General features: G+C 40.9%; 1 protein-coding gene across 1 annotated transcript; it reads left to right on the forward strand.

Moving 5' to 3' along the window:
• Positions 1-524: 524 nt before the first annotated feature.
• Positions 525-2,854, forward strand: Gm21918 (predicted gene, 21918). The gene is made up of 2 exons (NM_001373905.1): positions 525-650; positions 1,756-2,854. Exon 2 carries the CDS (start codon positions 2,037-2,039, stop codon positions 2,718-2,720), a length of 684 nt encoding a protein of 227 aa, NP_001360834.1. The 5' UTR covers positions 525-650; positions 1,756-2,036; the 3' UTR covers positions 2,721-2,854.
• Positions 2,855-11,289: the final 8,435 nt, after the last annotated feature.

Raw genomic sequence — 11,289 nt, forward strand, 5'->3', positions numbered from 1 at the left:
AAATAGTCCTCCTCTAACTGTGGGTTTTCATAAAGTGAAAATTGGTGTGCTATCCAGTGTGCTGCCTCAAAGAGTCAGGCAATATTTATGATAAGAAGCACAGCTTAAAGATAACCAAGGGAAAGGTTGGAACGTGAAAAATAACCACCATGGATGTTGTCAAGTCAGAAACCGAAGACTTTCTCAGAACGAAAATAAAAACAAAAATGAAACAAAACAAAACACAAACCAAACAAATAAATAAAAATCCAACAACCAAACAATAAAAACAATGCAAGGGTGAAATTCTTTGGCAGAATATTACTCAGATCATCAGGCCTTTCAGTTGGGATTTCATTTATTATTTCTAGGAGGCCATATGAAAAGGTAAAGTCGAGATGCTGAACGTTTATGAGTGTAACTAGGGAAGGAACCAGCCTGATGTTCTATGATGTAAGCTGAACTAGGGTGATGTCACAGAGCACTGGCTGAAGGTTGTGCATCTATTCCACTTGGAGGCTCTAGAATCCATTGAAGGTGAGTTCACTATCTTCACAGTGGTGTGTCAAAGCAAGGTCATTTTTTTTCCCACAGGCTTTTGGTGCCTGGTCTGTATCAGGAGATAGAATCTGAATCAGGAGATAGATAAAATCTAGGATATTTTTCTATGGGTAAGTACATTTATGAAGTAGTTTGGACCCTCATAGCTACAGAAAGCTAAAAATTTTCTCTCTTACAGTGAGTTGCTGTACATTCTACTTTCCCCATGTTTATTAGCAAGGGAAATGATTGGTCTAGGTTAGTTTATGTCCTGAATTTATTATCCTTGCTAACAATATCTAGATCACAATTCCACTAAAATGCCAAAGCTCCTCTTTGTCCATGTGTACGTTAGAAAATATTAGTGCTAAATGGCTGATATTGCCTCAACTTGTTGAGATGTTCTTGAGTTCAGTGATGCAATGGCTTCATCAAATAATTCCGAAGCTGGGTCAGGAGAAACAATAAAGAAGGACAGTGGTGTGCTGTGTCCCTGGGAAGATATTTGTGAATACAAGGACTTAGCTCAGAGCTTACAAGTACAAGAGAGTCATGGTGACCCCTCTGGCCCTTTTTTTTTCTCTTCTTCTTGATCATTGGGGGTAATAGTCATAGCACAACCTAAATTGACATAGAAATTCAAGGAGAGGATACTCATCAGAGGCAAATTAACTCAGGGCTGAAGAAATAAATGTTGATCTGAGTATGTTATTCTGAGCTCTAGAGAATTACTTGTTAATTACACTATTTTTATTGCCTTGTTTCCCTTGTTTCTTTGTTTCTTTGTTTGTTTGTTTGCTTGCTTGGTTAATTTTATTTGAGTTTCTGTATGTTTAGATTTGGCTGTCAGGAAACTCACTGTGTAGACCAGACTAGCCTTTATCTCACTAAGGTCTGCCTCACTCTGCCTCTTGAGTACTATGATTAAAGTTATGGGTCACCACCACTTCCTATTAACTTCTCCATTTGATTGTTTGTTTTATTATTTTTTTGTTTGTATTTCTGTTTTGTTTGTTTTTCGTTTGATTTTCGTTTGTTTTCTTTTACTTGTTGTTGTTGTTGTTGTTGAGACAGGGTTCCTCTCTATAGCACTGGCTGCCCTGGAACTCACTTTGTAGACCAGTCTGGTCTCTAATTTAGAAATCTGCCTGTCCTTGACTTCTGAGTTCTGGGATTAAATGTGTGTACCACCATGGCTGACTTATTAACTTCTTATTTTTATAAAATTAATTTTAGGAGCTCAAAACTGTTTAGCATAGTCTTCTTCACCTTCTCAGAAGTTCTCTTAGAGAAGAGTCTTGGTCCAGCATTCACTCCCAACCCATATCCATTGACCATCAGGAATTCATATATATGACAGAGGCAACAGCATTGTGTCTGGTTTAAACAGGCAAGATCTTCAGTCCCAGGCAATGGGCAAGTATGATATTTGAAGAGAATGGAAGCCACAAGACAGTGTGATCTAGCACAACAGGTCTACAGCCAGGTAGAAGACAACACCTCTGAAGAGTCTGAGCATGATATCACTCAAGAAGAAGAGTAGGAGGAAGCCTTCTTCCCAGGCCCTGGGGAATATTGTTGGCTGCAGAATTTCTCACGGGTGGAAGGAAGGTAATGAGCCTGTCACCCATTGGAAGGCCATCATTCTAGGGCAACTGCCAACAAACCCTTCTCTTTATTTGGTGAAGTACGACGGAATTGACAGTGTCTACGGACAGGAGCTCCACAGCGATGAGAGGATTTTAAATATTAAGGTCTTGCCTCACAAAGTAGTTTTTCCTCAGGTGAGGGATGTCCACCTCGCCAGAGCCCTGGTTGGCAGAAAGGTACAACACAAATTTGAGGGGAAAGATGGCTCTGAGGACAACTGGAGTGGGATGGTGCTAGCCCAGGTGCCATTCTTACAGGACTATTTTTACATTTCCTACAAGAATGATCCGGTCCTCTACGTTTATCAGCTCCTGGATGACTACAAGGAAGGTAACCTCCACATCATTCCAGAGACCCCTCTGGCTGAGGCGAGATCAGGTGATGAAAATGACTTCTTAATAGGTACCTGGGTGCAGTACACCAGAGATGATGGATCCAAAAAGTTCGGAAAGGTTGTTTACAAAGATCTAGCCAATCCTACCGTGTACTTTATCAAATTTCTTGGTGACCTACATATCTATGTCTATACTCTGGTGTCAAATATCACTTAAATTGAAAAAAATCACAAAGTACAGAAATGTAAACTTATAGGATTGAAAAAAAAAATGTTTGTTTTCCTGTGTTGGGTACCTATGGGTCTTTGACAACCTCAGTATCTTTGTCAATAAAATTTGTTTTGTTCTAAAAATTAGTACGTGTGACATGACATGCTTTTAGTGAACACTTTGTTGGAAGAGATGGACTATGGTGGAAAGAACATCAAAGGAAGATGAAAGTTGCAACTCAGGCTGTGAACAGTGCATACATCTAATATCACACAGGCTAAAATGGACAGGACTTAGCTTCTGTGGTCTGCATAGTGAGCAAGGAATTGGAGATATGACTTAGAGGAGCAGGGATGGCAGCAAAAGATGGATTTTTAGGAAGAAGGGGAGAAAGACAGGACATAGATAGAATCTCTGGTATGAAGTCTGAGGGAGAAACAACAAGTTGGGGAAAGAGTGATAGGAAAAAGGAATGTGGACTTGTTACACAAAGTGCAACCCAGAAAACTGATCCAAAGAGACTCAGAAATCAGACAAAATAAGGTTTCATTTGAATAATGAAACCAAATGAAACTTGTCTCTCATTTAAGATTTATTATCTTTATTTATATGGGTGGGAATAGGGCATGAGCTTGAGAGTATAGGTGACCACAGAGACATGAGTTGTCAGATCCCATGGAGCTGGCATTAAAGCTGATTGTTAACCATTGGATATGAATTCAAGAAAACAAATCCTGTTTTTTTGCGATACAAAAATGCTCTTGACAACATGGTCATCTCTCTATTCTCATTAAGATATCTTTTTAAAGAGTCTTGCCCAACACCCGCAAGGGTCCACACTGGACTCCCCACGGGACCCTAAGACCTCTGGTGAGTGGATCACAGTGCCTGCCCCAATCCAATCGCGCGGAACTTGAGACTGCGGTACATAGGGAAGCAGGCTACCCGGGCCTGATCTGGGGCACAAGTCCCTTCCGCTCAACTCGTGACTCGAGCCCCGGGCTACCTTGACAGCAGAGTCTTGCCCAACACCCGCAAGGGTCCACACAGGACTCCCCACGGGACCCTAAGACCTCTGGTGAGTGGATCACAGTGCCTGCCCCAATCCAATCGCGCGGAACTCGAGACTGAGGTACATAGGGAAGCAGGCTACCCGGGCCTGATCTGGGGCACAAGTCCCTTCCGCTCGACTCGAGACTCGAGCCCCGGGCTACCTTGACAGCAGAGTCTTGCCCAACACCCGCAAGGGTCCACACGGGACTCCCCACGGGACCCTAAGACCTCTGGTGAGTGGATCACAGTGCCTGCCCCAATCCAATCTCGCGGAACTTGAGACTGCGGTACATAGGGAAGCAGGCTACCCGGGCCTGATCTGGGGCACAAGTCCCTTCCACTCCACTCGAGCCCCGGCTACCTTGCCAGCTGAGTCGCCTGACACCCGCAAGGGCCCACACAGGATTCCACACGTGATCCTAAGACCTCTAGTGAGTGGAACACAACTTCTGCCAGGAGTCTGGTTCGAACACCAGATATCTGGGTACCTGCCTTGCAAGAAGATAGCTTGCCTGCAGAGAATACTCTGCCCACTGAAACTAAGGAGAGTGCTACCCTCCAGGTCTGCTCATAGAGGCTAACAGAGTCACCTGAAGAACAAGCTCTTAACAGTGACAACTAAAACAGCTAGCTTCAGAGATTACCAGATGGCGAAAGGCAAACGTAAGAATCCTACTAACAGAAATCAAGACCACTCACCATCATCAGAACGCAGCACTCCCACCCCACCTAGTCCTGGGCACCGCAACACAACCGAAAATCTAGACCCAGATTTAAAAACATTTCTCATGATGATGATAGAGGACATCAAGAAGGACTTTCATAAGTCACTTAAAGATTTACAGGAGAGCACTGCTAAAGAGTTACAGGCTCTTAAAGAAAAGCAGGAAAACACAACCAAACAGGTGATGGAAATGAACAAAACCATACTAGAACTAAAAGGGGAAGTAGACACAATAAAGAAAACCCAAAGCGAGGCAACGCTGGAGATAGAAACCCTAGGAAAGAGATCTGGAACCATAGATGCGAGCATCAGCAACAGAATACAAGAAATGGAAGAGAGAATCTCAGGTGCAGAAGATTCCATAGAGAACATCGACACAACAGTCAAAGAAAATACAAAATGCAAAAGGATCCTAACTCAAAACATCCAGGTAATCCAGGACACAATGAGAAGACCAAACCTACGGATAATAGGAATTGATGAGAATGAAGATTTTCAACTTAAAGGGCCAGCTAATATCTTCAACAAAATAATAGAAGAAAACTTCCCAAACATAAAAAAAGAGATGCCCATGATCATACAAGAAGCATACAGAACTCCAAATAGACTGGACCAGAAAAGAAATTCCTCCCGACACATAATAATCAGAACAACAAATGCACTAAATAAAGATAGAATATTAAAAGCAGTAAGGGAGAAAGGTCAAGTAACATATAAAGGAAGGCCTATCAGAATTACACCAGACTTTTCACCAGAGACTATGAAAGCCAGAAGAGCCTGGACAGATGTTATACAGACACTAAGAGAACACAAATGCCAGCCCAGGCTACTATACCCGGCCAAACTCTCAATTACCATAGATGGAGAAACCAAAGTATTCCACGACAAAACCAAGTTCACACAATATCTTTCCACGAATCCAGCCCTTCAAAGGATAATAACAGAAAAGAAGCAATACAAGGACGGAAATCACGCCCTAGAACAACCAAGAAAGTAATCATTCAACAAACCAAAAAGAAGACAGCCACAAGAACAGAATGCCAACTCTAACAACAAAAATAAAAGGGAGCAACAATTACTTTTCCTTAATATCTCTTAATATCAATGGACTCAATTCCCCAATAAAAAGACATAGACTAACAGACTGGCTATACAAACAGGACCCAACATTCTGCTGCTTACAGGAAACCCATCTCAGGGAAAAAGACAGACACTACCTCAGAGTGAAAGGCTGGAAAACAATTTTCCAAGCAAATGGACTGAAGAAACAAGCTGGAGTAGCCATTTTAATATCGGATAAAATCGACTTCCAACCCAAAGTTATCAAAAAAGACAAGGAGGGACACTTCATACTTATCAAAGGTAAAATCCTCCAAGAGGAACTCTCAATTCTGAATATCTACGCACCAAATGCAAGGGCAGCCACATTCATTAGAGACACTTTAGTAAAGCTCAAAGCATACATTGCACCTCACACAATAATAGTGGGAGACTTCAACACACCACTTTCTTCAAAGGACAGATCGTGGAAACAGAAACTAAACAGGGACACAGTGAAACTAACAGAAGTTATGAAACAAATGGACCTGACAGATATCTACAGAACATTTTATCCTAAAACAAAAGGATATACCTTCTTCTCAGCACCTCACGGGACCTTCTCAAAAATTGACCATATAATTGGTCACAAAACAGGCCTCAATAGATACAAAAATATTGAAATTGTCCCATGTATCCTATCAGACCACCATGGCCTAAGACTGATCTTCAATAACAACATAAATAATGGAAAGCCAACATTCACGTGGAAACTGAATAACACTCTTCTCAATGATACCTTGGTCAAGGAAGGAATAAAGAAAGAAATTAAAGACTTTTTAGAGTTTAATGTAAATGAAGCCACAACGTACCCAAACCTATGGGACACAATGAAAGCATTTCTAAGAGGGAAACTCATAGCGCTGAGTGCCTCCAAGAAGAAACGGGAGACAGCACATACTAGCAGCTTGACAACACATCTAAAAGCCCTAGAAAAAAAGGAAGCAAATTCACCCAAGAGGAGTAGACGGCAGGAAATAATCAAACTCAGGGGTGAAATCAACCAAGTGGAAACAAGAAGAACTATTCAAAGAATTAACCAAACGAGGAGTTGGTTCTTTGAGAAAATCAACAAGATAGATAAACCCTTAGCTAGACTCACTAAAGGGCACAGGGACAAAATCCTAATTAACAAAATCAGAAATGAAAAGGGAGACATAACAACAGATCCTGAAGAAATCCAAAACACCATCAGATCCTTCTACAAAAGGCTATACTCAACAAAACTGGAAAACCTGGACGAAATGGACAAATTTCTGGACAGATACCAGGTACCAAAGTTGAATCAGGATCAAGTTGACCATCTAAACAGTCCCATATCACCTAAAGAAATAGAAGCAGTTATTAATAGTCTCCCAACCAAAAAAAGCCCAGGACCAGATGGGTTTAGTGCAGAGTTCTATCAGACCTTCAAAGAAGATCTAATTCCAATTCTGCACAAACTATTTCACAAAATAGAAGTAGAAGGTACTCTACCCAACTCATTTTATGAAGCCACTATTACTCTGATACCTAAACCACAGAAAGATCCAACAAAGATAGAGAACTTCAGACCAATTTCTCTTATGAATATCGATGCAAAAATCCTCAATAAAATTCTCGCTAACCGAATCCAAGAACACATTAAAGCAATCATCCATCCTGACCAAGTAGGTTTTATTCCAGGGATGCAGGGATGGTTTAATATACGAAAATCCATCAATGTAATCCATTATATAAACAAACTCAAAGACAAAAACCACATGATCATCTCGTTAGATGCAGAAAAAGCATTTGACAAGATCCAACACCCATTCATGATAAAAGTTTTGGAAAGATCAGGAATTCAAGGCCCATACCTAAACATGATAAAAGCAATCTACAGCAAACCAGTAGCCAACATCAAAGTAAATGGAGAGAAGCTGGAAGCAATCCCACTAAAATCAGGGACTAGACAAGGCTGCCCACTTTCTCCCTACCTTTTCAACATAGTACTTGAAGTATCAGCCAGAGCAATTCGACAACAAAAGGAGATAAAGGGGATACAAATTGGAAAAGAGGAAGTCAAAATATCACTTTTTGCAGATGATATGATAGTATATATAAGTGACCCTAAAAATTCTACCAGAGAACTCCTAAACCTGATAAACAGCTTCGGTGAAGTAGCTGGATATAAAATAAACTCAAACAAGTCAATGGCCTTTCTCTATACAAAGAATAAACAGGCTGAGAAAGAAATTAGGGAAACAACACCCTTCTCAATAGTCACAAATAATATAAAATATCTTGGCGTGACTCTAACTAAGGAGGTGAAAGATCTGTATGATAAAAACTTCAAATCTCTGAAGAAAGAAATTAAAGAAGATCTCAGAAGATGGAAAGATCTCCCATGCTCATGGATTGGCAGGATCAACATTGTAAAAATGGCTATCTTGCCAAAAGCAATCTACAGATTCAATGCAATCCCCATCAAAATTCCAACTCAATTCTTCAACGAATTGGAAGGAGCAATTTGCAAATTTGTCTGGAATAACAAAAAACCTAGGATAGCAAAAAGTCTTCTCAAGGATAAAAGAACTTCTGGCGGAATCACCATGCCAGACCTAAAGCTTTACTACAGAGCAATTGTGATAAAAACTGCATGGTACTGGTATAGAGACAGACAAGTAGACCAATGGAATAGAATTGAAGATCCAGAAATGAACCCACACACCTATGGTCACTTGATCTTCGACAAGGGAGCTAAAACCATCCAGTGGAAGAAAGACAGCATTTTCAACAATTGGTGCTGGCACAACTGGTTGTTATCGTGTAGAAGAATGCGAATCGATCCATACTTATCTCCTTGTACTAAGGTCAAATCTAAGTGGATCAAGGAACTTCACATAAAACCAGAGACACTGAAACTTATAGAGGAGAAAGTGGGGAAAAGCCTTGAAGATATGGGCACAGGGGAAAAATTCCTGAACAGAACAGCAATGGCTTGTGCTGTAAGATCGAGAATCGACAAATGGGACCTAATGAAACTCCAAAGTTTCTGCAAGGCAAAAGACACCGTCAATAAGACAAAAAGACCACCAACAGATTGGGAAAGGATCTTTACCTATCCTAAATCAGATAGGGGACTAATATCCAACATATATAAAGAACTCAAGAAGGTGGACTTCAGAAAATCAAATAACCCCATTAAAAAATGGGGCTCAGAACTGAACAAAGAATTCTCACCTGAGGAATACCGAATGACAGAGAAGCACTTGAAAAAATGTTCAACATCCTTAATCATCAGGGAAATGCAAATCAAAACAACCCTGAGATTCCACCTCACACCAGTCAGAATGGCTAAGATCAAAAATTCAGGTGACAGCAGATGCTGGCGAGGATGTGGAGAAAGAGGAACACTCCTCCATTGTTGGTGGGAGTGCAGGCTTGTACAACCACTCTGGAAATCAGTCTGGCGGTTCCTCAGAAAACTGGACATAGTACTACCGGAGGATCCAGCAATACCTCTCCTGGGCATATATCCAGAAGATGCCCCAACAGGTAAGAAGGACACATGCTCCACTATGTTCATAGCAGCCTTATTTATAATAGCCAGAAGCTGGAAAGAACCTAGATGCCCCTCAACAGAGGAATGGATACAGAAAATGTGGTACATCTACACAATGGAGTACTACTCAGCTATTAAAAAGAATGAATTTATGAAATTCCTAGCCAAATGGATGGACCTGGAAGGCATCATCCTGAGTGAGGTAACACATTCACAAAGAAACTCACACAATATGTATTCACTGATAAGTGGATATTAGCCCCAAACCTAGGATACCCAAGATATAAGATATAATTTGCTAAACACATGAAACTCAAGGAGAATGAAGACTGAAGTGTGGACACTATGCCCCTCCTTAGATTTGGGAACAAAACACCCATGGAAGGAGTTACAGAGACGGAGTTTGGAGCTGAGATGAAAGGATGGACCATGTAGAGACTGCCATAGCCAGGGATCCACCCCATAATCAGCATCCAAACGCTGACACCATTGCATACACTAGCAAGATTTTATTGAAAGGACGCAGATGTAGCTGTCTCTTGTGAGACTATGCCGGGGCCCAGCAAACACAGAAGTGGATGCTCACAGTCAGCTAATGGATGGATCATAGGGCTCCCAATGGAGGAGCTAGAGAAAGTAGCCAAGGAGCTAAAGGGATCTGCAACCCTATAGGTGGAACAAAATTATGAGCTAACCAGTACCCCGGAGCTCTTGACTCTAGCTGCATATATATCAAAAGATGGCCTAGTCGGCCATCACTGGAAAGAGAGGCCCATTGGACTTGCAAACTTTATATGCCCCAGTACAGGGGAATACCAGGGCCAAAAAGGGGGAGTGGGTGGGCAGGGGAGTGGGGGTGGGTGGATATGGGGGACTTTTGGTATAGCATTGGAAATGTAAATGAGTTAAATACCTAATAAAAAATGGAAAAAAAAAAGAAAAAAAAAGATATCTTTTTAAGAAATCCAATATTAACATGCAGAAAAGAGACCAGGAAGAAGTTAAGAAAGATTAAATTGATGGTTACCTTTAAATACAATAAAGGACACAAAAAGGAGTAGAGGACACTGAGGAATAAATGAATTCTAAGATGAAGTTCTCAAAATGTGAAGCAGGAGACACAGGAAGAATAGAAATTTTCTGCAAATAGTTTAAATTGGGCATATCCACATTAGGTTCTTTGGTTTCTTAACAAATAGCCAGCCGATCAGGTCAAAGAGTAATTTAAAAGAGAAAATGAGTATACTGTGAGATAATATATAGTGGGGCTTGGATCCTGAGTGCTTTCCCTGAGCACTCCTTGCCTGTGATGAATCCTGTGATCCTTTGGAGGTCTCTGTTGAGTGCCCCAGATGACCATCAAAAAAGTTCCCCATGGCCTGTTCCCTGGCTCTCCTCCAAACATCTGACTCCCAACATACCTATGTACCATTTAAGCCTGTGTATTCCCTGGAAATTCCAGACTTAAATTTATGTGTTACCTCATTCTCATAAAACAGTGAAGATGTAATTGTGGGCCACAAATGATCACACGTTCAAATGTGTTAGTTTTCCAGGTGATGGGCTGTTTAGAATGAATTAGGAGTTGTTTTATTATTAAAGGTGAGTTGTCACAGAGCCTTGAAATATCAAAAACCCATCAGGCTCTCTCTCTCTCTCTCTCTCTCTCTCTCTCTCTCTCTCTCTCTCTCTCTCTCTCTCTCTCTCTCTCTCTCTCTCTCTCTCTCCCTCTTTCATTACTCTCTGCCATCTCCATCATAAGTTGTTCGCTCTCAACTACTGCTCTACATGTTTTGCCTCTGTGTTGCCATGGTGTCTACCATGATATCCTGGACTTGCCCTCTGGAACTCTAATAACACAATTAAATGTTTCCTCTTATAATTTGGTTTGGTCATGATGTCTCTCACAGCAATAGAACAGTAACCAAGACATACATACTCCTGTTTATTTTTTGAAACATTCTTTATTTCTTTCATTAAAGTTACCTTTTGTCCATTGAACAGTTTTAAGAATAGTGTTAATGGGCCCAAATAAATAGTGCCAATAGGTGTGGCACTCTCAGGAGGTGTGAAATAGGTTCATGAGGTGTGACATTGGTGGAGTAGTTGGGACACTGATGGATATGTGTTTTTGTTGAGTTGGTGTGATCTTGTTGGAAGAAATGTAACAATGT

This window comes from Mus musculus, chromosome Y, assembly GCF_000001635.26.
Source record: "Mus musculus strain C57BL/6J chromosome Y, GRCm38.p6 C57BL/6J".
Lineage (NCBI taxonomy): Eukaryota > Metazoa > Chordata > Mammalia > Rodentia > Muridae > Mus > Mus musculus.